We start from the raw sequence: 26822 nt of genomic DNA on the forward strand, positions 1-26822 counted from the left end.
GGCTGGGAGCGCCGCCCGTCCGTCTGCCCGGGCCCCGCCCCCGCCGCTCTGCCTGCGCTGCCGGCGGGAGCGGCGCGGAGCGGGCCGGGCGGCAGCGGCGATGCGGCCGGGCGGCAGCGGCGATGCGGCCGTGCTGAGGCTCCGCGGGTGCCCATGAGGCGCCGGGCAGAGCTGAGCCGAGCCGGGCGGGCTCCAGCCATGCATCCCGGCGCGCCCGCGGGCACATGGGGCAGCGCTTGAACCGCTGCCTCGATGTCCCCGTCGCGCTGCCGCCGCTGAGGCGGAGGCTGCTGCTGCTCTTCATCATGCTCTTCCTCTGGCTCTATATGTTCTACTCGTGCGCCGGCTCCTGCGCCGGGCTGGCGACCCGCGGTTCTCCCGCGCCGTCCCGCGCCGCCCCGCCGCTGCTGCCGGGAGAGCCGGGCGAGGAGAGCAGCCTGGAGGAGCAGCGGGCAGCGCCCGACGCCGGCAGCCCCATCTCCAGCTTCTTCAACGGCTCCGGTACCAAGCGGCTGCCGCAGGCCATCATCATCGGCGTGAAGAAGGGCGGGACGCGGGCGCTGCTGGAGTTCCTGCGGGTGCACCCCGACGTGCGCGCCGTCGGTGCCGAGCCCCACTTCTTCGACCGCAACTACGAGCGGGGACTCGCCTGGTACAGGTACGGGGCGGGCCGGGGCGGGCAGCGGCCCCGCGGCGGGACGGGGCTGAGCGCGGTCCCAGCCGTCCTGCACTCGCCGCCCCGGTGCGGGGATGTGGCCGCCCCGGGCTCCGGAGCAGTTTGGGGAGCGCCCGGGGCGAAGAGTAAATGTTCCGCTAAATGCTTTCCCCCGAAAAAAAAAAACCTAAAAATATAATAAACCCAGAGCGCAACTTGTGGTCCCCGCTAGCCCAGGGGGCGGCGGCGCGTCTGCAGGTTTTCTGCGAGACAAACCGTATTTATTTTTTATATGAAGGTTAAATATTAATTTAATATTTTTAAACACTCTTATTCCGCTGTACTTCCAGGTCTCTAGCGGGAGCGTACTTTTCCTCCTGCTCAGGGTGCTGCTGGGGGATGACTGGTGTGTCTCCCGGGTCTGCAAGGGCTGGCGGACGGTGCGCGCTCAGCGACCGCGTGTTTGCGGGGTTTTTGACCCGTTTGGGTGGTTTGTGGCTTTTGTTTTGTTTTGTTCGTTTGTTTGTTTTATCCTTTGGGGTGGGATTTGAACCGTTTTGTCTTTTTCCCTTTTTTTGTGTGGCGGAGGCGAGGTGGGGAGGATTTACCGGTTTGGGAATTTTTTTGCACGTTTGGAGGGGTTTGACCAGTTCCGGGAGCGCTGCCTGGGACTGGCAGGCGGCAGCTCCACGTTCCAGATAAAATTTCCTCAATCGCTGCCTGCGTTCAGTCTCCGTTAACTTTCTCCTTCCCCGTAATCGTCTCTGGAGCTGATCGATTGCCCGAGGTCGCGATTGCCAGCCCGGCGCTGGAGTGCGGGAGCGGTGTGGGGTGTAGCGGGTAACGGGCGCGTCGGGAACGGGATGAACCCTTTGCACTGGGAGAAAACGATACATTTCTGGCGTGTATCCTGTAAGGATGGATGTAATTGTAAGTGATTTTGCGGGGAGCAGCCCGGTCCGGGATGTCTGTGTGCGGGTGGGCTCGGCGGAGAGGGCGGCAGTGGGTGCGGAGGAGAAGCGCGATCGGACACCGATCGAGGGGCGAGCCCCGTTTCGGTGCCTTTCTCACCCTTTTCCGATTAAAGTTCCTTTATCAGGAGTATTTTGAATATGCCTTTCTACTGAGTGTTTACAGGAATGCCGAAGAAGCCGAGATGGAAACTTTGAAGCTAGATGGGAGCTGTGAAGTTACGAATTGTAACCTCTTTGTAGTCTTGAAACTCCCACCCGGCAAGTCCGATAGGTTTATGTCTCTTCTTTTTTAATGTTGCCATCCCTGAGCAGTTAGTGAAATGAGTGCAGGATAAGATCTGATGAGGAGGAAGTAATTTTTGAAACCCGTTTCGTTTTAGGAAATTCTGTCGTCTCGGTGGAGGCTGTAGCGTATTGTCCCACAGCAGCCGAAATGAAGCCTTTGTAAATTCAGCTGCGTTTAAAAATTGCACATTTTGAACGAGAACTTGCATATAACAGAGCAGAAAACCTGTCAGGATTTATCAGCAAAATGGTGCTGTATGTGTTGAACTCTGTTTTTAATTAGGCACCTAAATTAGACCATAAAATGGTTGATTAATCTTTTACAAGTAGGAGGTGGAAAGGGAGAAGGAGAGAATAATGCTTATGATTGAGTTCATCTGTTATCCCAGATGTAGTGGGTGAAAGCCAATATTTAAAGGATACACATTATTTTTAAATTTGGAGAACAGGTATTGTGTTTAACTTCCTAGAGCTTCACCTTATCTGCTGCTGAATTTTAAGCAGTATGGGCCCTATCCCTGCAAATACACCGTAGTTTTTCATTAGTATCTTTGCGAAAGGGCTGTTTTAGCTGAGATCTGACAGATCTTGAGGTCTGAATGGTGATGCTCTCAAGCAGCAAGAGATGCTGGAAGTCTTGAAATCAGTCGTGTGTGATTCACCCTGAAATGGGAGTGTGTCTGGCTGTCTGTGGGACCGAGACCTGGGTCAATTAGGGGGGACTAAATAATGCAAAATACTTGGGGGAGGATGAAAACCAGCAGACAAGTTGTTATATATTGTGCGTTACTTCTAACTTAATCAGAATTAGAAGCAGAAGTTTGTTCCTATAAATTTAGTCATTAGAAGTCAGATCCTGTAGAGTAGTAACTCCAAGCTCTTGCTGACTTCAGTGAATCTTGGCTTCCCAGCACTCCTCAGAACATGTTTATTTCTCCCAGACCTAATGAAGTTTTTATTTATTATCTTAGCACCAATGAGGAGATGTCTTTATATTTTCTTGTTAGTGTTTCAGTACAGTTGGATTAAAGATGCTATAAAAGGTGTGTGGTGTCAGCACCACGCAGTGAGCTGGGCAAGTCTCATCTTTATTTTTCAGATGCTTTTGCTCAAATGTACTAAACTTTGGAACTGGGGGAGTTACTGTGTCCTCAGCACCCAGAGTGCAGTGCAAATCCAATTGCCTGGCTTTGAAAAGATAAAGATAGAATTTTTGACCCATGTCTCATTTGAAGTGTATTTTAGCTAATTGGCTAAATCTGTTTATATTTGTTAGGAGTTTATTTGTTTAAGTTGTTCCTGCCATCCAAAATATTTTTCAGAATTTCAAGCTGGAAGGGCATGAGATTTACTTGTTTACCTTGATGAATTCTTATTTTTGGAGGTGATTGTGATTAATCCTGTTTAACTACTTGTTTCTGCCTGAAGTTTTCATCTATTGAAAATAACTTTAGAAGGACGAAACACAAACTTGTTCCTTGCTCCATTTTTTGTCAAGTGAAATAAATCTGTTGGTTTGTTTCCGTAGTGTGGAATGCAGAACACTATCAAGTGGTGCTGAGTATCATTCCTGAAAAGCTGGGGGGAAACAGGACAAATTAAATGCTTTTACTTTGATAGTGAGATAACTAAAATTTGGTGGAAATACCTTCTGTATGCACATTGCAGGGTTTTCTCACCACCCTCCCCCCCGCCCTGTAATGAATACAGCATGTTAATTGCTTCTAGTGCAAATATGTATTATGACAGAGGAGAAATGGGATCAAGCCACTATTGCAAACTAATTTTATGAAGTGCCTTGAATTTTTGAATAGTAGAGAAGTTCCCTCTTTGTGGCAGTAGGGAGTTCAGCTCCACAGCCTGTGTGCATGTATCTGGCTGAGCAGCCTCAGGGATGTCATTGCCCTCTTTGGGGTTTACTGTAGAGCTTGGTGGGAGGAACGAAGTGTTTCTTCCAAGCCTAGAAAATCAGTTGTTGAATTTCTTTTATGATTTTCTTCATTTGATTCAACAATTATGCATTTTGAAATGTCCTATGGACTTGAAAGCCTGTTGTCCTATAATTACTGTAAGAAAAAAAAATGATTGTCGTTACTGTTACATGTTTTGGGTTTTTTCTTTTTTGATTATTATTTTCAGCCCAGTGGGCTGTAATGCCCAGTCCCTCCTGCCTTGGGCTGGGTGCTGTCAGCCCTACTCAACATCACTGATTTATATTTCAAGTCTGTAGCTCTCTGCTAGGAGCCCTTGTGCTGTGGCTGTGCCGGCTGTAACTGTGACAGTAGGACTAGGCTGAGCTCCTCTGCCTCTAGCAGTGCACCAGGGAGACCACTTGTCCTTTTTTCTTCTTTTCTCTTATGGAAAATTCTTAAAATGCTGGTGCTTTGTCTTCCCACTACTCCTAGGTTGCCTTAATTCATTGCCCTTGCTGAGACTGGGTGATTTGGATCAGCAGGATCAGGCCCTGTGGTCTGGTGGTGTGTGATAAACTGTTTCAAATATGCATTTCTTAGACTCCGAAATTGCTTGGACTTTAGGGTGCGAAGTGCTGCTTGAAAGCAATTCCTGAACTGGGAGAAACTTCCTCTTTTTTTTTTTAATTTTTCCCCATGAGCCTCCTTTTTTTTTTCCCCAAGGAATATGTGGGGGTACAAGCTGGTGCTTGCAATCGGCCAGGCTGTGAGCAAGGGAAGTATAAGGCTAAAAGTTTGGGGTGAAAGCCCTGATGAAACAAATCTTGAGCAAGGCTGGATTTTGCCCCTGTGTTTGGCCATTGTCTATAATCTCCGCTTTAATGAAGGTTTAATACCTGCTGCTTAATTGCCTTCCCAGTGATGCATGGACCCAGCAGCACAGACAGAACTGTGGTTGGTTTCCGCTGAGTGTCACATGGTTTATTGGCCCCAGGAAGTTTGGGAACAGTCCTGATACTCCCGACTGGACTTTGGGTACAAATGACTGCATCTGAGCAAAGACTGGTTCCTCCACTGCATTCCTGTGACTTGTGCTGGCTCAGAACAAGCATCTCCTAAAGGACAGTTGTGTTCTCTGGGAAGGTTTTGCCAAACAATTTTGGTATTGAGATTTTCTTTTCTTGATGTGAAAAAAAAAAAATTAAAACTCAACTATTGACCTTGCATTGTGTTGTGCTTAACAAGTGGGGACTTTTAATGGTCCCCTCAGAATTTACATGGAGATCAGTGCCCGCTTGGCCATGGCAGCGGCTCCCTATGACGTTTCCTGAGCTGCTGTGTAACATGGGAGGAAAATGGCCCCCAAAAAGAAGGGCTGGGCTGCTATAATCAGTCAGCAAGGCCCTTGTGTTTGCATGGGATCATTCTTTTAGATCTGAGGAGGGTTGAGTTGTTCAAACAGATGGCAAAGATTATTCGTGTTGCTGGGGTTTCAGTGCTCTGCTCTGTTTCAAGCATGTTGCCCGATATGACGCACGTGACAAGTTCTTCCCAGCACGACGCTGGGGGGGATGACATTGTCTGTTATGATCGGGTTTCATGGCCTCACCTGTTGAGCTGCTGAACTTTTCAAAGTTGACCAAGCGTTGGGGGTGATGGATGCGGATGGTGGATCTGCCTGGCTAATCGTGTTAGCACAGGACCCCGTGGCCTGCCGGGAGCATTGTGCTCCTTGGCATGAAAATGATGGGAATGAAAACCCACGGGCTCAGCTCTGAGTTTGGGATTTATTGCCTTTTTCTTTTCAAGTGGGCCATGGCAGGTGTCTGTAACACACACCGAGAGTTGGATATCTCAAGGCACTTCCAGGCAAGGCTTTGTTTTTAAAAGCATCCAGCAAGCCCTGGGTGCAGTGGCTATAGAAACTCTACCCGAACTGCTGTTCTTTGGAGCTGTATTTCCAATCTGCCTGATGATAGGCATGTCCTTTATTTGGGTCTCTCTTGCTGAACTGCTCTGTTCACTTGAGCCTGGGTTTGGGGCTATTTACTCATCCCAGCTAGGAAGAAGTATAATTTAGTGATCATTCAGCATAGGATTCGTATCTCCTGGTGCTATGACCATGGGTGACCAATGGGTTCAGGGCCAGGACCATGTGGGATGGGTAACATATGAGTTCAAAGAACAGCAAATAGTGGGGCACGTTGTCTCAGTGGTGTAATTAGTGGGTCAAGGGCTATCAGCTACTACCTGTTGTCACCATGTGGTGTATGAGGATGGGCTGGAGAGGCTTCTTCCTTGGTTTGTGGGAAATGACTAAGTGCTGTGCTGGGTCCTGACTTGCTGCTGATGACTGTACTGGGGCTTGCCCTAACCATGGCAATTCCGGGTCTTTCAGCAGCTTGCTGTGTGTTTAATTAGCTTTCCAGAAACACCATGTACTCTGTAAAGGTGCTCAGCCCAGCAGCAGCCAGAAGGCAACGGAGTAAATGGACCTTATTTTAGCTTTCTTAATGGAAACAAGGGGTCCTGTGATGAAACATATTGATTATCAGCAGGCTCAGAGGAAAAGTGGGGTGAATTCAGGACAGGTGTTTGTGGTGGTGTAACTTTGCCTTCGGGGAGTTGCTCCCACTCTGAAGGTGGCAGGAAGGGGTGCAGAGAGAAGTGGGGAAGGGCATCACATTGTGCCATGGTTCAGATGAGGGGAAGAAATGGAGGTCAGGAGCACAGTCCCTCTGTCTCCACCTAGGGAGAGCCGGGTCTGCTTGGCTGGGATGTGCGGTGTGCCTTAGTCCATTCATAAAAGTGATCCAATGGGGACAATCTCTCCTGGTACCACGCTGGCGATGAGCATTCCCTATGGTGGATTTCCTCTTAGGAATAGCCATGAAGAAGGAGGAAATTAACTCAGTGATGATGATTTAGCATGTGGTGCCCTTGAACTGGGCAGGTCCAGAGGTGAGGAGGAACTTCTGAGAGCTGACTTGCTTGTCTGCCTGACCTTTCTTCCTGGCCCTGTGGCCTCAGAAATCATTCAGATAAGACCAGAAACTTGGGTGTTTGGGACTTTAGATGATGTTGGTGGGAATGTTAGAGAAAAACAGGTGTACAGGTGCTGCTAGCAGATATCACACTGATTTCTGGTAAATGAATATTTCCATTTTAAAAATCTTTCCATCAAGATATGTGAGCATGGCAGTGCCCTGCCACGTGGCGGCTAGGGAAACTTTATTTAGAGAAAAATAATTCCAGGTTCTGCTAAATGCTTTACATCTGTGTTAACCTCCTTGGAAACGCCCTGGAACTAGCCTGCTTCTACAGCAGTTTTATTTTCTTTTCTCTGTGCAGAAAAGGGAGGGAGGAAGAACATCTCTATAGAGGGATGGTGTGACCTAGCCCTGGCATCAAGGGAGTCATGGCTCTGTTTGGCAGCAGGTCTGACCCAGAGTTTAATTTGCAGCCTGTCTGGGATGCAGAGCAGCGTGGCTGACCCTGCCCTCGATGTGGCTTGTAAGGTGTCACACATGGAGCCTGGCTTTGCTATCCCTGTGCTGGTGGGTGTCATCCTCCCTTGACCTGGTCTTCTTGTGAGTGTTGTGCTGATAAAATTCCATAGGTCAGAGTTGTAACTTGGCCAGTCTTCTCTGCTGGTACTGCTGGGGATTTCTAAGAATACACCAAAGTGGCTGGTTTCTAATAAAAGTGAGCAGTTGTAACCTTTCCCTGGAACTGGCACAGACTTTGCATTCCTGTCACTGCAGCAGGCAGCTCTTCCAGAAGGGAGGGAGAATTATTGTGCACAGGCTTTCATTTTATATACCAGTGTACAATATTATAGGTGGATGTGTGCATTTGATAGATCCTTCCTAAAAGTGAACACCAGGCCAAATCCTGCATTGCCACAAACACGGTCCAACAGTACTGACCGTGACTGTATTCTGCCACACTAATTCCCTTTAAAATACGCTTTTTCATGTGGGAAGTTGGCTCTGATGAGGAGATGAGTCTTCAGCAGCATGTGGTGACAGAGACTGAACCAGGTCCCTAAACATGACTGTGTCTAATGCAGTCCAGAACTCTGCTTAGCGATGGGCTCCAAGATCAGACCCTCAGTGTGTATCCATGTGACTGTGCAGAAAAAGTCCCACAGAAACCAAAATCTGTTACAATTATTAACTTCAATAAAGCTTCTAGACAAACTTTATATTAAAAGCCCCAAGCTTTCAGCCTCTTCTGATTATCAAATGCAAACTTGCATTGAAACTTGCAAGTCTTGAAACTTGAAAACTTAAAACTTTAAGCGTGGGTGAATGGCACAGGGAGGCATAGGAAATCTTTGGAAAAGTGCTCATTTAGTGAAAGGGCAATTGCACTGGGGTTAAGCTCCAGTAGTATTTTTGATTCGGAATGGGGTCCAGGGGCTGTGGTGGCTGAACAGGCTCAGAGCATGGATCCTCCTGTCACTAGGGGGAGGATGAAACCCCAGCGTCTTCCTAATAAAGTGCTTTGCTTCTTCACTGAGCTATGAAATATTTTTTAAAAAACTGGCAAGGCCTGCAGCTTTGGCTTGCCTTTGGTTTGTTTTTCTAAAGATGTATTAGACTTGGAAGGAAATCAGGAGGTGTTGGAGTAAACAGGAGGTGTGTCCCAGCCCTTCGGTCCCGGAGTGGCTGTACACGGTCCTCAGCTGTTTGTACAAAGGGCCGTGAATGCTGCTGCTAAACGTGAATTGCAGAGGGACCCTGTGACTGTACTGTGCCCTGTGTCTCTGCGTGTGGGAGCAGACATGCTGCCTGCCACTGAGGTGCTGTGCCTCTGCTTTGAGCCCCCTGCACACACCTCTGGTGCCGCTTTTAGGGAATTGTGCCAGATCAGAGCCAGTGTTCCGAGTGCTAGGGGCTTCCATCTTCCGCAAGTGGGTTGGAATGGAACAAGCTCATGAAGGTCTCACCTGCGACCAGGGGGGCAGTGGTAGAAGTCTGGTGGCTCTGAGCATGCTGCTCTGACTTTACTATGGCTGGACCAAGCAAAGTGAGCTACAAAAAGCCGGACAGCCTGGGCATTGCCCTTATCGAGGACATGCTTAGCAAAGCCCATCTTCCCTTTTCCCAGTGCAGTGCACTGAACTTGCTGCAATTTTACACAAAGCTTGTAACACCTTTTTTTCCTCCCCTTTTAATTTCCCTCTTGAGCTGCTCTGGTAACTAATGAGCCTTGGGCTGTCTGCATGGCATTTGGAAAAGCAGAGGGAATAGCTAATACGGGGTGTTGAGCAGGGAAGGAAGCCTTGAGAGGAGATATCAGCCTTGCCAAAGCAGAAGTGGAATAGCCGGTTAGGGTTTCTGCTGGGAGCTGCTGTCTGCTCCAGTAATGACGGGCTGGCATCCTGGACCGCCGGACGCGCTGGAGGAGCCACCAGGCACACACCGGAGCCTTGGCGGCTGCCCTGACTGCACTGCCACTGCTGCCTCCCCCTAGAGATGATTCCAAGGTCAAACTGCTCAATGCAGTGTAATAATTAATTAGGCTATATATAAACAGAAAGCTCATGTGGTCCTGAAGTAGCTTAAGAGCCCGTGGGTTTCCTCTTCTCCACCTTCCTCCCCACAGTCTTCCTCTTCCGGGGCTCCTCTGCGGGTGAGCCCTGCAGTTGTTGCAGGCTTGTCTGTTCCAGCAGGGCTCACCAGTTGGGTGAAGCAGCTGCGCAGCTGGGTCAGAGCCCAGAAATGATGGGGGTAGAGCAATGCCTGCTCTGCCTCACCCAGCTCCCCCATCAAACCCACTCCCGGTGCCGGAGGACAGGCTGCCAAGGCTCTGCCTTCCCAGAGTCGCTGTACTCACTGGTGGTGCCTGATGGGGAATAGCCCCGAGCTGGGAATAGCTGCTGGCATTTGCCTTCAGCAACAGGCGTTCCAAAGCTCCTGTTGCTTTGAGACTCAGTATTGCAAGAGCTAAGCTGGACAGCTTGTTCCCTATCATGGGGAACATGGGGAAGCTACAGTGTGGGGTTCAAAACCTCCCAGAAGGCATGTTTGTGTGCCATTTACAGAATGGAGGGGAAGAATAAGCTGGGCTAGGTTTCCTGGAAGAGCTACAAAAACTTAAGTTTGTAATGAGGCTTGAAACTAAACCCAAACAATTGCTTGCCGTGTGACTCCTGGGGAGCTGAGGCTTGTATGGTATCAAAATTGATAATACTCTTTTATTCATTTTCTCACATATCAATCTAAAACTGATCGAAGCTCTCTCCAAACTCCAAATGTAAAAATTTAGGAATAACATTTATTTAAACTCTGTGTTTTTTTCAATGTAGCTGCAGAAACATCCTAAGGAAAAGTAAAAATCAGATTTCTTAATCAAGCATTAGTGATTAAGTGCTGTCAAGGCAGTTGGAGAAGGGCAGAGCAGCTTCCAGCTCTTCCAGACCAGCCCAGGTTTTACAGCAGGGCCATATACATGCCCTGAACCATCAGCAAAATCTGATCCTTGACTTTGCACAGGGAAATCCCTGAAAACCAGAGACCCCATGCCTGGCTCCAGGAGTTGGGGAATGAGCATCATCACTGCCCATGTTTACTCCGGACACTCTTCTGCTGCTTCCTAGGACATCTCCTCATGCACGTCTGGTTGTCTGAGGGCCACCACCGGGGGTGAGGACTGGGGAAGGTGATGCCCGGGGTGATGGGCTCCATGTGAGAGGCTGTGTCTTGGTAGTGTAGGTTGTCCATCTCCAGCTCCCTGGCTCTCCAAGGCAGAGCTGACTTTTTTCACTTTTCAAGCAGAAAAGGCTGCATCTACATGCCAGGGATGGAGGCAGAGAGAAAGGACTTTGTGAGCTCACAATGGAGCCCCAGATCGGTTCAGCCTGCTCGGGAGGGGGGGGGGGGGGGCTGCGCGGTCTCTTTAAGAACCCAAGGATGTAGAGATCAAAGGTGTGGGTGAGTCAATTACAATTCACTTTTGGTTCATCCATATGTTTGGATAGTTCAGTAGTCACCCATTTTATATGTCTTACGCCCATTGATTTGTTAATCTGACACTTGGTTTCATCTGAATAATAATAGCTGTCATTGAGAGTCCTCAGTGTTCAGGGAAAAGTCATTTCACTTGGGTTGAGCTCTAAGACCTTGGCAGACTGGCCCACGGTGCTCTTTATGTACAAGGGCTTGAAGGACTTGTGGATAATTCAGCCCCATGGCTGGCTCTGGAAGGAAATTGGCTCTGAATGAAGGCAGGGTGGGATGCTGGAGGTTGCTGAAGGGCTTTCGCGCGTGTAGTTTTACTCATAAGGCCCTTCCTGGTTGTCACCATAGCCATGGACCTGCCATCGCAGTGCATGGGGTGTGGGGAGATGGCAGGGTTACACACGAAGACAACCCAAGCCATCAGAAATGGCAAGCAGGCCCTCTTAAATAGTGCCTGAGTGCTCTGGACTAGATCAAATCATTGGTATGGCCATGTGAAGTCTCTAATTACGTGAATACCTTTTTAATGAGTAGTGCTTTGCATCTGTTGTACTCGCAGCAGAGCATCTCCACCAGCTGAGCCTGCTCTTTAAAGAGCTCTTGGCTGGGTGTCATTGACTGTTTATGACCACGCCAAGATCCCAGGTAATGACTAGGCAGAAAGACAGTGTGCAGACAGACCTGCTCCTTCATGTTTCCCTAATTAGCACCTGTCTCCCTCCTTCACTGGGAATTTCTCTCCTTCCCAAGGCTGGTTTGGTTCCTTCTGCTTTACCCCGAGTCCTGCAGTGTCACTGGGGATGCAGGGATGTGGTGGCACCACAAACCTGCAGCCCAATTGCCTCAATGGGCCTGCTGGGCTTTAGTCCTGGAAATTAATTGTGTTTTCTCTCTTTGATGCTTGATGTGAGGTGTCAAAGGGAGGGGAGAGTCAGGAGGTTCATCCTGGCCTGACTACAGATGTTGGTGGCAAAAATCTCCTTCTGGACAGATGTCTCACTGCCCTGGTCTGTGTGCCATGGAGAGATCTTGATTTCCAGTGCTACTCCTTTGAGAGCAAATCACAAATCCATTAACAAATGAGTTGAGGGGACAATCCCATTTGTGTTAAAATGCATTTAGGGATCAGTGCTGAGAGGATCACCAGTGTATTAATTTGCCAGGCCTTTTGTTCCAGTGGGTGGCAAAATTAGCTCATCCCAATGAGGGTCACACTGACCTGGCCAGTGCCCAGATTACTGATGGTTGTGGTTGGTGCCACTCCTCCCTTCTGAGAAGGAAGCAGAGACTTTCAGAAGTTAATTAGGTGTCTCAGCTGGGAATAAAGTCTAAACCAATTTTGAATTCTTGACCCACTCAATGAGATGCTGAGGGTCATGAGCAGCTGGTGAGTACAGGACACGCTTGGTTGGTTGAGCACCCTCCTGGTTTTCCTCTGATGGATTTGTTCTTCCCTGCTGTTACTGGCCATGGGGAGAAGGTCCTCTGATGGTCAGAGGGGCATCCCCTTCCCTTCATCACATTGAGGAGAAGCCTCAGTGCTGCACCGTTTCAAGGCTGGTTTGGGTGCTGCTGAAGAGGCAGGTGGAGTCGTGCAGCTGGAGTTTGGCAGCAGCTTGTTGGCATTACTTGGCCTTTGGAACATGTGTACATGATCAGAAAGGGCAGAAAAAACCATAACTTTCTTTCTTCATAATGAAAATGGAAAGTTGACTGTTTTCTGTGCTGTTGTTTTGAAGGTCTTTGCTGCTCAGGTGGTGCTGGATGCCCATTACGTGCAGAAAGTGAATTCCTGGAGATCCTACATGGCTTTTTTGAAAAACTATAGATGTAAATGTGTCTTAAGATTTGTTTCAAGCCTGATCTGGCCCTGGCCACCCTGTGAGATCCCTTCCCACATGCTGTGGAAGAGCTAGTGGTCTCTGGTTCAGATGTGACATGAAGATATTCCAGGGCATGTCAGTGCACAGAGGAAAGTGCTGCTGGGTGAATGAAGTGTCCCTGCTCCCGCCTCCCTGCTTTGTTATGTCCACGGTGAGGAAGAGGAGCAGGAGCAGAGCTGCCACCAGTCCCTTTTTGGGGCTCTAACTCAGCACAGTGGTTCAAGCCTGACTTTGGCATGTCTTACTGCAAGGGTAGACAAATCGCTGGGGATGCTCCCCCAGCATGAGTTGTGATCCGAAGGGTGAGAGCTGGGGTATCACTAAGGTCTCCAAAGTCTATCAGGAGGCTTTTTTCTCTAATCATGGCTCTCTAATCATTAGAGATGATTCTCTAATCATCTAGACCCAGAGCAGGAAGGCTGGGCTTAATTAGGAGAAATGTGTGTCAAGGTGGCAAACAAAGTCCTCCCTGTGCAAATGCTGGACCACTCATGCAGGTGTTTTACAAAGGGCAACATTATCAGTGTAACTCATTACCTGCCCATACAGGCACACAGATTAGGGCATTTGTTTCTTTGGTGGGAAAAATACAAGAGACCTCTCTGCGGGGCTGTGATTTATGAACATTGCATTAGGAGAACATGGTCATACCCGTATCTTGCTGGAGTGGCTGTTGACTTGTATTTCCTTTTGGGGCTGGCTCTTTGCTATGTGGGTTGAGTTTTTTCCCCCCACTTTCTGGCAGAGTTGGAGTTGGTGAAATGTGGTGGCTTTGCAATGCCCCAGAGGAGAGGCAAAGCCTGGAAAGTTAATCTCCTTGTGGTGCTCTCCTGGGTAGAAATTTGTCCAGTGTTTGAGTGTCAGCGGGGGTGGACCAGGGTTGGCCATTCTCCTTCAGCTGCTTTTGGTGGCTGGAGAGAGGCTGCTGCCATGGTCACTACATGGTTACTTAACCAGAAAGTTGATTTATGAGTGTGTGCCATAGAAATCTATATCCATATAGCTGGCATCACCCGCAGCCTAGAATGGCCCAAACCAGTGGTTGTTTCTGTTGAACCAGCTCCTTTTCTGGGAAATTGGGAAAGTTCCCTATTGCAGCACGGCTACAGAAACAGTGTGGCAGTGTGTTGATGCCATACAGATGACTGGGAGGTACGAGATGTGACCATCTCCTCTGCATTGATAACACCAGAGGTGCCCTTTAGTCCAAATCGAGGTGTACCCTGCTTGCTGGGCTCACCACCTCCAGCGTACAGCAAAACAAGTCACTGGAATAGGGCCTGGAAGAGGAGGTACGGAGGTACTGTAGGGATGAGGCTGGTGGGATAACCTCATGTGGGCTACCTGGATTAGGAATACCTCCTGGTGTCCCAGACAGGGGCAGGAGCCCCAGGGTGCTGTGGTGTCACAGGTGGGATGAGCCAGGAGGATGTTCTGTTCCATGTGCAGTGGTAGGTAGCTCAACCCCTGGATGAGTTCTGGTGCCCTGGTTTGGGCCTCTAATTCCTGAAACACCTGGTGCTCCTGGGACAGCAGCAGAACACCAACAGGCTGTACTCTTTCTGCAGTGCCAACTCTGTGTGTCTCAGTACCCACTTCTGCCTCCTCCAAATCCCAGATCCTCACATCTCTGGGGCTTAACCTGATTATATTGCTCCCTTAGCTGCAAGGAAGCATTTTCCCAAGACCTAGGAAGAAGAGAGATGTCTTGAAGACCTGTAAGGAGCAGTGCCCCGGGTGGTTTAACATCTTTGAGAGGATTAGTGCTGTTGCTACAATTAAGAGAGCAAATTGTTGGGTGTGGGAGCTGTTTGGGGCTGAACTGGCTGGTGCTCCTGCCACACTGGGGGTTTGTTCCTGAGCCTTGGTGGCAGGGAAGGGGTGAGAGGGAAGAGACCGTGGTGTGGGCAGTGGGCATTGGTGCCTCTTGGACATGTCTGAGTGGCTGCTGCAGGGCAAGAAAGCTGACAGCAAGGTTTAGGCTTTGGCTGGGACTTGTGGGAACAGCCCAGTTGTTCTCCTGATGGAGTTGAAGCCAAACCCCTGCGATCAGAGTCTCTGTGTTCATGTGAACTGTCTTAGTCCCACTTCCTCTGCTACAGGAGACCCTCCTGTCACCTGGGTACGATGGATGTGTTTTGGCTATCCCACCATTATGATTTCTTCATCTGCTTTTAAGTCTCTTCCAAGACAGGCTTCCTTTGCAAAGGCCTACTTTGAGCTAGCAAAAGCCTTGCAAGGGCTGTGGGGTTTTTGTCTTTTTTATTTGCCTCCACAATTAAGCCAATAACCCCAGACCCTGACTCTCTTACTTTGCTGTTTTGTTTTATTTTTTCTGGACAAGGACATTCTGTGCTTGCAAGTGCTTACCCAGTCCAGATGCTGGTTTCAGCTTCTCATGAGGGCAGGATTGGTACTATTTAAGTAAAGCAGAGTTCAAGAATTCATGTCTCTGGTGCAAGGATGTGTTGAACTAGCACTCTTCAAGAGCAGAACTTTGTCTTGCAATGAATCTGTAAGTGGATCTATCAAATCTTTACATAGTAGGAGGTTAGTACACATAATGCCAACTCTAGGCTATAAATTTTTGAGGGAGGAGGAGTTACTGGTCTTACTGGTTGCAAAAGAATAAGAGGCAGAGGCAGTCCAGAGAATTTTTTTTTTTTAACCAGGAATGACTTGTAAGCACTGAAATCTCTCTGGATGCCTAAAATTCTTCCTCTTTCCTCCCTTTCAGGCTGTTGTCTATTTAATTTATTGAGAAAAATATTTCTACAGCTTTGCAATAAACTCTTGCACACTGTGACAGTAATCTTGGCTTGTTACAAGCCTGCAAATAGTGTAGCTCTGGAGGAGTTGCTGATTTCCCAGAGCGAGCAGAGCTGAGCTGCCTGCTTCTGGTGCAAGTGCTGGGGACTCACACTGGTGGCCTCCAGGTGCCAGAAGAGAGGGAAGAGGATTACATTGGTGCAACTGAGGCACTCCTGCAGGGATAAATTCCAGTTAAACACTCCAGCGGGGTGTATGAAGAGGTGTCATGGAGCAGGAATAAAACACAGTTTGGTGTGGACAGTTGGTGCTGCGATCTGCTGATAAAGGGGCTTTAGTCCCAGTTTGTCAGTTAGCTCAGTCGTATTTCCTGCTGAGTTCGGGGGATTTTTCCCCCTTAAATCGTGAGTTTCACAGAACTTCCCTCTCCCTGCTCTGCTTTTAAACAAAACCAATCCTTTTGTTCTTTTTTGGGGAAATGGAGACAGATTAGAGCTATCTCACATGACTTGACCGGTGGGCAGCACAGCCCGGTGATGCTGGGCAATATTCTGAAGAACTCACCCATGAACAGCAATTAGCTTTTAATTGTGGCACTGCCGCCTGCCCGGGACTGCCGGAACAGCACCGGGCGCTCTTTGTCGCCGAGCGGCACCAGGGGGGACCCTCGGCCATGAAAGGGGAGCGGCGGTGACCGAAAGGAGTAAGATGCTCATTTCAGCCCCACCCCCTTACTGCGCTCAAAAGCTCTTATTTTCAGAGCAAAGCACTATTGAAGCATCGGGACAATGGAGCCCAAATCCTGCTGGGGGGAAGGGAGATGCTGGCAATTGCATCTTTTGTTGCTTTTCCTTCTTTATTTGCCTGTGGCCTCCCCCATCCCACCACCCCTCCAAGAAATCCACATAGATGCTCGCTAGATGATAATGAAATCACTTTCTTGGGACCTTGCTAATAGGATTATAATTATTACTGGAGATGAACTGGAGTGAATAGAATATTTACCATTTCATCTTAAATTATTGTAAATCCCTCCAAAGCAGCCCCTTTGATATGTAAAGTGCTGTTTCTCTCTCCCCCCCCCAGTGAAGATAATTATTTAGAGGAAGTTCAGAGCTTTTAAGTATGGTGGGGAGTAGAAAGAGGCTTCCGTGTTTACATAAAGAGAAGAGGAGGGCCTGTGTAATGAACTGGGGACGTTGATGAATATCTTGTCTGGCTCCAGCAAAGGAGGAGGGAAAGTTCTTGCCTAGCAGTTGTAACATCTCATGCTGTTATCTGGGGAAGAGGTAAAAAAATAATTGGAAATGTAGCCCTTCCTAATCCAAAGAAAGCTCCGCATCCCTGCAGCCTGTATTCAGTTGGTGCATAACATACCCAGTGGCAGTAGCAACATTCTGAGTTTGTTCTGTAGGGTTGGAGGAATTTCTGTGAGAGGAATGACAAAGTAGCCTGGGCATCCTCAACCTGACAGAGAGATTTCCTGGGGGAAGGTATGGTGCTTGCCAGACTTGGCGCTAGGCTGGAGATGGAGGGAGGGATGGACTGGTGAGATGGTGCAAGGACTGGGGCTATGGTGTGAGGGCAGGGGCTGGTGAAAATGGGCAAAGCAAGGAGCCTTGCCTTGGATGGACTGTGCATGTGGAGGTTCAGGAGGAATCCTAGAATGTCCTGGGTTGGAAGGGACCTTGAATATCCCCTCATGTCATCCCCCTACAGGGATACCACCCACTAGACCAGATCCAACCTGGCCTTGAACACTTACAGGAATGGGGCAGCCACCTAGACAAGGGGTTTGAAGAGAGGTTGACTGAGGATTGTCAGGTGGACGAAGTGTGTCAGGCAAAAGAAGGTCTCTGGAGCTGAATTTGGATGGAGGCTGGGAAAGCAGTAGGGGACAGCATGCTGCTTGCCCCATTCTTGCTCTGCCCTTTCCCTCCTCTGGCTAGGGCTGGAGATCCCCAGGCCACAGGAGAGGAGAGGGCCACAATGAGAGGCCCGCACCCTGTGGACACATTCATGTTAGTGTCTGCAAGGAGGGTGCACTTCTCTCAAGTTTCCAGGGTGGTCTCGGCTCCTTGAACCCTTCCTCCCAGAAGCTGCCCTGCATGGAGCATAAGCTCAGGTAGGAAGGGGGATTGCTCCAATCAGCCACCTCCAAGACCACATTTATGCTTTTGCATCCTTTGCCAAAGAACAGGCGTGTCCCAGGAGCGATGGTGACATCACCCATCAGCTGTCCAGGAGTCTTTGAGGAACCTGGGCTTCTCTATTGTGCTTACTGGTGAAGGCAGAACACTTGTCTGTTCTGTGCAGACAAGACTCTCACCAAGTGTTTCTGCTGATCTAAGTTATTCCTCCTCTGTAGGTTGCAGCTATATGGTACACCATATATGGCACTTTGATACAGAAGGCAGCAGCCCTGCAAGGGATAGCATGTCATCTCTTGGTTATGAGACTGCTTCTAATTAACCCATTTAATCTCATGCAGTAGGGGAGGCATGTGGGTGAGAGATGTGTTTCGTCTGGCACAGGGTGGGAGGCTGCCTGTGCAGCAGAGGCTGGTGGAGCTCATTGCACCCGTTGCTGTTCCCAGAGGCACAAACCCTCCTGCTTTGTCCAGGTTGGTGCTTGGATGCTGCTGCAAACTGTCTGTTCAGCTCTGTGGTTGGGCTAGCTCCCTGCATCCCAGCATAGAGAGGGCCAAACCTTTGTGGTGGCTCCTAGCTCCGATTTGAAGGCAGTGCCTTTTGAAGAAGTGAATGAAGTATTTTATTTAAAAAAAAAAAAACACCAAAACCCTAAACCCAAAAAAGATCCTAAACCCTGATATTTGCTGTGGTGTGTTGCCCCCTCCTTGGGGCACTTCTTGCTTTGATTTGCCAGGGTCATTTGATGCATCCTGGCTGTGCCATGTGGAGTGGGGACGAAAGGGCCATCTGCCACTGCCCCGCATCTCCCCACTCCCCAGACCTTTGATGGAGTTTTTTATCAGCATCAAAAGAGCTTAGATCAGACTCCACAGCCAGACCAGAGCCTGTTCCTATGGGATACATAGTGATGCCACCCGCAGCCACCAGCGCTGTGGTCCCATTGAAGTCCCAGAGCACCTTCATCATGGGTACTCTTCACACAAATTGCCGTCCTCTCCCTCCTTTAATCCCCAAAATTCTCCAACAAGTGAAGGGCACCTAGCAGATTTGGGGACAGAGAGCAAGGAGGGTGAGAAAAACATTAATTTCAGGCTGACATATTTTTTCCACCTTTCCCTCCTCCTTCACCTACTCCTTCCTCACCCCCAAAGTTCATTAATTCCCATCATCTGGTTTGTGTAATCATCGTGGGGAGTGTTTGACGGAGCTGGATAGGGTTACATCCATTTCAAAAAGGCCGAGGCTGGTTCCCAGCCATTCCCTTTTATTGTTGTTTAATTTGCCAACCCAAACAACAGACTCCTGCTTGAGACAAAGGCACACATGTTGCTCTTACTACTGGTCATAAAAAAAAGAGAGACTGCCTGCTACTGTACAGGTCTCTGGTGCAACAGCAGCTGAAGCCAAGGAAAATTTTTGGTAAGATGATGTATCAAATAATAAAGCAGCAAACACTCACACCCCCAAAGAGGAATTTGTTATTGCTTCTTCTCTCTCTATTTCTTCCTCCATCTCCCTCATTCCCCTTTTCCATTGCTGTCACCAGAAAGCAGAGTCAAAGCCAAGAAGGTAATTTTTAAGCCAGTTGACCTGTGTGCTGGTGGTAGGGTTTGTGATGCAATTAAAACACTGGTCAGGTTCTTGCTTTTAAGGAATTTTGCTGGGATTCAACGGTTTTCTGATCAACCATTCAGGGAAAGGGGCCGGGAGGGGATCAGTGTGGTGGCCTCAGGAGCTGAGCTGGTGATGCTTTGGGGTTTTGATTGATGAGAATTTGAGCTCTTGCTCATGGTCAGGTGCCAAGTATGGGGCTACAGCTGTGTGGTTTTAATCCAGACCCTGGCTGCTCTTACCAGCACTGTACATTTTTCTTGCTTTCTGACAGCAACATGCTGCCCTGGAAACTAGGAACAACTGGGTATCACCTTGGCAGAGGGGATGAGCTGTGAGGCAAAGCTACCACCAATGGAGGTACCACCCCATCCTTCCCTGGGTGTCTACAGCTCTTTTTCAAGATATTAGAATTAGCTCGCTCGGCCTAAATTTATTTATTGAGATGGAGAGGAGAGAAAAGGCAGAGAAGCAACAGGAATTAGAGTGAGAAGTGGCTGCTTCAGTAAAGCCCTCCTTAAAAATGTTTGGCTTAAGGTGACAGATGGACAGATAGACTGCAGTGTGAAATGAGCCCTTTGGCTTTGGTGGGATCCTGACTGGAGCAAAGCTGAACAGGACCATGCTGGGATGGGAGCAGGGTGCCAAACTGCCCCGGGATGGGGACAAGGCAGAGGGAGATGCAGCACACTGGAAAGCATCAACTTCTGAGGGGATGCAGCTTTAATCTCCCTCATCTTCTGTGCTTGGTTCCTCAGAGCTGTTCCAAGCCTGAACAGGCCACTACTGGGGCTGCTTTCTTTCCAACCTGTAAATTAAAAATGCAGCAAAAATCTTAAATTCATCATGTGCATTAAGTTGTACCATGTTCTGGGTTGTTCTGTTACTGGCTGTACTTTACCTTGGCATGATCTTGGGTTTTCAAACCCTCTGTCATTACTCTGAAGGCTAAAACATCTGTTTTCCCCTAGGATGGGAGAAGAACTTTGTTTACCTTTCGTATTTCTATTCACCTTCTGGCAATATCTTTTCAATCTAATTTATGCAGTTTCTTGAGAGGATTTGGGGGGCACTTTCCTCAGAAAAAAAAAAAATCAGATTGTCAAAATTTGGTTTTCTGAAAAGGAATCACTTTTTGTCTTCTTGAAACATCAGTGAGGAATGGGGCAGAAACTGGTCCGAGATAGGTCAGATGCTCTGTGTGTGCAGTGCTGGGCTGCAAAGCAAATGGTTATGGGTTACAGACGTGAATTTGGCATGAATGTGGCTGATGTCCACAATAATTTGACTTGCTTTTCCTCCCATTTCCCATGTTTTCCTTGCTTCTAGGGAACAGCTGTGGAGGGAAGGTCTAGAAATTCTGTGCTAAAGTGGTTCTTGCTGTATTTGCTGGCAGAGGTGCTGTGGGGACTGCTGTGAGTGCACTCAATCTCCTCCAGGAGAGTTTTATCACCTTTCCCGAGGGAAACTGAGGAAGCACAGAGGATTGAGGAAGTGTGGTGGTGTGGAGCAGAGAGGTTTGAGACTGGAAGGTGCCATTTGCTGCAGCTGCATCACAGGACAACCTGGGTTTAAGACTTACCTGTGGGATTCATTACTTGAATTTGTTGGAGCAGGGGAAACATCTCCCAGAGTGGTGCTGGGTGGCGGTGACCCCGCCAGGGCAGACGGTTGTGGCTGCACCCTGGGCTTAGCCCTGCCCTGGGCTCTAGGGGTTTATCCCAGCAGGTGTTGGCCATGGCAGGAGGTGCAAGGGGGGAACAGACGTCCCCAGGGATAAAACCAGACACCACGGCTGTGCTCTGCCCTGCACTGCTCTGTCCTACCTGTGGCAAATAATGCAGCAACAGGTTGTGGGGGTCCCCTCACCCCCCTGGCCCGTTCCTCCTTGAGAAGTAGCAGCAGATTAGCCTGGAGCCCCTCTGTGCAGACAAAAGCTGCCACAAAGGACATTAGGCTTCAGGACTGGATTACCATGTGGCCACCTGTCATCCCCACTTTGTAAATTTATCTCACTCTGGGTCTGATTTTCACATTGGAGAACTTTGTACTTTAAAAAACCCCACAGAGTCCCCTGCCCAGTGCCGTTCCAAGCAATAGCCTGGCTGAGTTCATCTTAGTATCCCTTCTTATTCCAGGCTTCAGAGCTGCGTGGGGCTGGGGATTAGGGCTGTTTGAATGAAGAGAGCCTTTATTACATTAGTTTAAGTGGTTAATAGGTAAAGTAGGCCAATCCATCTTTAGACTAAGCCTATCACTTCGCCTACGAAGGGTACATTTCTTCACCAAGGAAATGTTCATTAAAGGAAAAGCTTTTCCTCTGTCCCTCTTGACATGTTAATAGCTCAGGGTTAGGGGCTTGCTCTTTGCCTGTGCAAAATTCACGGCTGTGCAAAATTCATAGCTGTGCTCACACAGCAACTTCCTTCCCTTGCTGGGACCCAGTTGCTGGCAGCTCTACCCTAGTCAGCAGTGCTGAGCCCCACCAATGCTTTCTGGCTGGGCTGGGTGGGGAATAAAGGAGGCTGGGAGGCTGCTGGTGCTCCTCGTCCTCATTTCCTTCTTCCATGCTCAATAAGCAGGTGCCTCATCCCTTCCCAAGCAGGGAAGTGAGGATGGAGTTCAAATGACAGGTAGAGGCAGTGCTTTGGTGCTGGGACTCTCTGCTGTGGGATGTTCTCAAGGCCAGAAGTATTTGTGGGTTTGAAAGGATTAAACAGTTCATAGTCTCTATGAAATAGGATTATTTGGATGCAGATGCTGTCTCCAGAGGTCTTTGAACTCCAGGTTGCCAGAAGGCAGGAGGATAACAAGGCAGGAGGGATGGCTTGCCAAGGTTTTCATACTATATGTTCTACTACAGTTTCCACTATGGCCCTCAGTGGTGTGTCTATCCAGCCTTGGGGCTCAGCTGAGCTCTCTGTTTCCCACAGCCTGGTTCCCTCTGTCATCTCCCTTTGCTCTCCCATATGGACAGCAGTGGTAGCTGCACCTCTGCCTTTCTCACCTCATGTCAGCAGTGCTGGCAGGAGCTGCCCATGTCTCCAAGGTGCCTGAGAATCCTCCATGGAAACAGCAGCTCCACAGTGGTCACAAGCTGCCTGGGGTGATCTGTATCCACTTGAGCTGAAAGCAGGTTTCTGCTGGACCCCACTCCTTTCTCCCAAGGGGCTGCATCCTGCCAGGAAACCATGGCTTCTCACCATCACAGTTCCTCTTTCCCCTCCCAAAGCAGCAGCTGTAGTTTAACATGGCCCTTGCTGTCTTGGAGCCCCAGGAGCAGATATGTTCAGGTCTGGATCTGGTCCTCCTTCCACCAAAATATATGTCCAGTGTGTTGTGTTGGAGCTGCAGTGCTCTGCTGGGCCAAATTGCCCTTCTCCAGCTGTGGCTTCAATGGGAATAAATTCTTCTTGCTGATTTTTCCACCACTATGAGTTCAGACCAGCCAATGTACCAGTTCCTTCTGTCCCTGAGGCTCTGCTGTCTCTGACTGCCAGCACGATGGATGGTGCCTCTGTGGGAGATTATGGAAACCATGGGAAAGCTCCTCACAACTGACATGCCCATGCAGTAAAACTTTGCTTTCCTGGATGTAGTATTGTCAGAGGTTCAAACCACCTCTATGGGCCACAGTATTTGGCTTCACTTGCAGCTGTTTTTGTTTCATGCAGCCACTTAACAAACAAAGCAGAGTCTGATACAGTCTTGGGGGTCTTAGTTATGGACTATGCCTGGCACCCATGTGGTACAATGAAGGGAGAGCAGGAGCAATGGCCCGAGGGCTGTTTTTGGTGGATCCAGGCCTTGTACATGGGTTGAAGGTTCCGTTTCTACGTCTGCTCACCTTCTGTGAGCAGCAGCCTGTGTTGGCCAGCCTGAGGGCAGTAGGTGTGTCAATGTGCCTTGTTCTGCTTCGCTTGCTGTGATGGGTCACCAGCAAAATGTTCTTAAATTGCCAAGAATTCAGGCCCTCTCCAAAAATAACAATCTGGGAGGTTTAGGCTTGCCCAGAACTGAATACTTTCAGCCACAACTGCAGTGTGGGTCCAGAAGATGAACTGCTCTGCAAAGGGGCTGACACCAGGCCAATGGATGCCTCTTAGGTAAAAAGTTACTCCCTGCTTTCTTCCAATTATGGTGAGCTCCTCTGTATTTGCTGAAATGCTAATTAAGAACCTGTGTTTCCCAACTGAATCAACTGTCTTGGCACTTCATCCCCAGCAATTTCCTCCTGTTTCACAGCCCAGCCCTGCCCAATGCCTTTCTTGTGCAAGGAGAGGGGAAAATAAACCTTGCACCATTCCCATGAGACTGATAAATACTGGCTGTAGTAGTCCTGAAGGAGAAATCAGTCCCAAAATGCAGGGCCCCATACAACCAGCAATCCAATGAACCTGACCTAAAGCTGAAGGGCTTCAGTGGAACAAGGGCAACCTGAGGATATTTTGGGAAGCTTTCTCCTCTCTAGGCAGGTCCCAGGCCATTAAGGACTTCATGGGTGGAAAACAACCTCTTAAATCAAGCTGAAAAGCAGTTGGTGGCCAGTGCAGGATGTAGAACTTGGATTTAATGTGGCCATAAAAGGAGACACCACTTAATGAGCAAATGTCGAAATCTACATCAGCCCACGACAAATTTAAGAGTTGCTCTGAGCGTTATTGACTGGCCCTATTCTGTTACAGCATTATGGGGTTGCAGAGTTGGCCAGAAAGGTGAAGGATTAGTCAGAGTTTTATTCTGCTTGCTGGTTTTGGCACACTCACTAGCTCCTGCCTTCCAGAAGCTCTCACATCCCAGGTATCTGGTAGACCAGCATGATTTTTATCTGCATGTGAAACTCCACTTGTGTGGACTTGAAATCCCAGCCCTCAGGGTTGCCACCACCTCTGGCCACGAGTGGAGGTTTCCACAAGCTGATATCCTCTTCCTCCACAGTCCAGCTTGTCCATTACCACTTCTCCCAGAGTGCCATGCAGATCTGGCACAGGGTCTGTCTCTCACCTTGGGACTATGGAGAAGGGGCTTTGTGGGCAGCCTTTAGGCACAGCTCACAGGGATATGATGGAGGTGCAGCCACTGGGTGCCCCTTGCCAGTAAACACATTCCACAAAGGTAATGCCAGAAAGGTAATGCCAGAGGCTGATACCAGGTAGAGTGTGAGCTCACCAATAGCTGTATAAACAGCTACTGACCAAATTTCATAGACATGGGATGATTTTTGATGCAAACAGACCTCTCATTCCTGGATCCCCTGTTATTTGCCCTCAGAACAGATTGATCAGCTTTCTTCCCTTGAGTTCTTATTCAGGGCAACCCTTGGCTTTAGCACAAATTATCAGTGGCTGTTTTAATTGCAAGAGCCCTGGTGATCTTTGCTGTGGAAGCATAAAAGCAGTGAGGGAGGAGATGGCTGTTGGGAACAGCCTCCATGTGGTGTCCTATGGCTGAGTGAAGCACAGCTTCAGGCTTGCAGATCACATGCTGGCTGCTTATTTCTCTGTGCCGGGTGGATGCTCTGAAAACTTAATGAAGTTTTATAACTTTAATTTTGTGCTTGACTCCCCTTTGCCTTTTCTTTTCAACTATCTTGCAACCCAGAGCAAATTAGTCCATTTGGGCTATAAAGGGAAAGAACTGGCAAACGGTCTAAAATATTTTAGCTTGCCTAGTGAATGATAGAAAAAAATTACTCTTCCTGCTTCATGCCACTTCCATCATTTCTGCAAAGCTCCCTACTCTCTCCCCATGTGGTTAATCAGAAATAGCCAGGGAATAAGGGAATTGCTGGAAGCTTTAATTTTTAAAAGTACTTTGTGAAGGGATGTCCTGCCCATGTGCTAAGGTTGTGTTCTCCACAGTTGTATCCCATCTCCTGACCTGCTGTAACCCGTGGGGCAGTGCTGGGGTGGGGTTGTCCTCATTGTCTCCTGGACTGGGATGTGCAGAAGACACCATGGGCAGCTCTTGATGCCCTTTCTAGTTCATGTGAGGAAACAAGTGATAGGGAATAGTAAAGCAGGGGGTGAAACTGGATGCAAGAGGACGCTTGTGAGTGAAGTCCTGCTGTTGGCAAGCCAGGGAAAAATTGCACCCTCTTGCCTGAATTGGGAAAAGTTTGGCCTTTGGAGAGTGTTGAGGGAAAGTGAGGTAGACATACTCTAGTGATCTCCTGCTTTTCTGTTGTACCATCCTCTCATTCCCACGGGGAAATGAGCTCTGGATTGGGGATGAGGCCTCAGTGGTGCTATCACGAGCCAGAACAGCCACCTGGTGCAGCTCAGGACCCATCCTGACCAGTCTAGAGCTGGTGTGGTACTTTCAGCTATGGTCCATGTGCAGAGTGTAGATCAACTAATCCACTCATGAATAACTGGGGGACTACTCAACCGGATTTCTAATACAGTGGCCTTTAATAATAATCTGTCCCTAATCCCTAAATCAATGGGAAATGGATTTTTCTGTATGATCTAAATGGCCAGTGAAGACATTTTAGGGAGAAGAATTCTTGTGTATCTATGTGTGAACATATATGTAAATGCATATGGATATTTTTGTTCCTCTTCCTTACCCTTCTGACCTATGTCTGTGTGTTTTGCTGGCAGGGACTTGATGCCCAAGACACTGGAGGGGCAGATCACCATGGAGAAGACCCCCAGCTACTTTGTCACCAAGGAGGCCCCAGCCCGCATCTCCTCCATGTCCAAGGGCACCAAGCTCATCGTGGTGGTGCGGGACCCCGTGACCAGAGCCATCTCGGACTACACCCAGACGCTCTCCAAGAAGCCTGACATCCCCACCTTTGAGAGCCTGACCTTCAAAAACAGGACTACGGGCCTGATCGACACCTCGTGGAGCGCCATCCAGATTGGCATCTACGCCAAGCACCTGGAGAACTGGCTCCTCCACTTCCCCATCGGGCAGATCCTCTTTGTCAGCGGGGAGAGGCTGATCAGCGACCCCGCGGGGGAGCTGGGCAGGGTCCAGGACTTTCTGGGCCTCAAGAGGATCATCACGGACAAACACTTCTACTTCAACAAAACCAAGGGCTTCCCGTGCCTGAAGAAGGCGGAGGGCAGCAGCAAACCCCACTGCCTGGGGAAGACAAAAGGCAGGACCCACCCTGACATCGACCAGGAGGTGGTGCAGAGGCTGCGGGACTTCTACCGGCCCTTCAACATGAAGTTCTACCAGATGACAGGGCAGGACTTCGGCTGGGACTGAGCCTGGCATGGGAAAGTCCCCTGTTATTACTTGCCCAGGACGGTTTGCTTATATAAAGAGATATATATGTATGTAAAATGTACAGAAATCTATTTTATAATAATTTATTTTTAATTCCTAAGCAATTAATTCACTAAGCTGCCTAACCGCACTGGCTAGAACAGTAGCCTGTAACCTGTTTAACATTCCACGGTGTTTAATTCTAATGTCTCTCCTTTCTTTGTTTTTTTGCCCTTCTTCTTTCTCTTTGGTTTGGTTTGTAACAGACAGTGCTTCCACTTTTCCTAAACAAAATTTGTATTTAAAAATCAAAAGAAGGGAGGGAGGGAAAGCACAAGTTTATTTTTGTTACGGGTATCTGGCCTTTATAAACACTTGCTTTCCCTA

General features: G+C 48.8%; 1 protein-coding gene across 1 annotated transcript; it reads left to right on the top strand.

Moving 5' to 3' along the window:
- The first annotated feature begins 224 nt into the window (after positions 1-224).
- Positions 225-26822, top strand: LOC137485480 (heparan sulfate glucosamine 3-O-sulfotransferase 3B1-like). Its single transcript, XM_068210024.1, has 2 exons — positions 225-658; positions 25817-26822. Exons 1-2 carry the CDS (start codon positions 225-227, stop codon positions 26433-26435), a joined length of 1053 nt encoding a protein of 350 aa, XP_068066125.1. The 3' UTR covers positions 26436-26822.

This window comes from Anomalospiza imberbis, chromosome 19 (assembly GCF_031753505.1).
Source record: "Anomalospiza imberbis isolate Cuckoo-Finch-1a 21T00152 chromosome 19, ASM3175350v1, whole genome shotgun sequence".
Taxonomy (NCBI): domain Eukaryota; kingdom Metazoa; phylum Chordata; class Aves; order Passeriformes; family Viduidae; genus Anomalospiza; species Anomalospiza imberbis.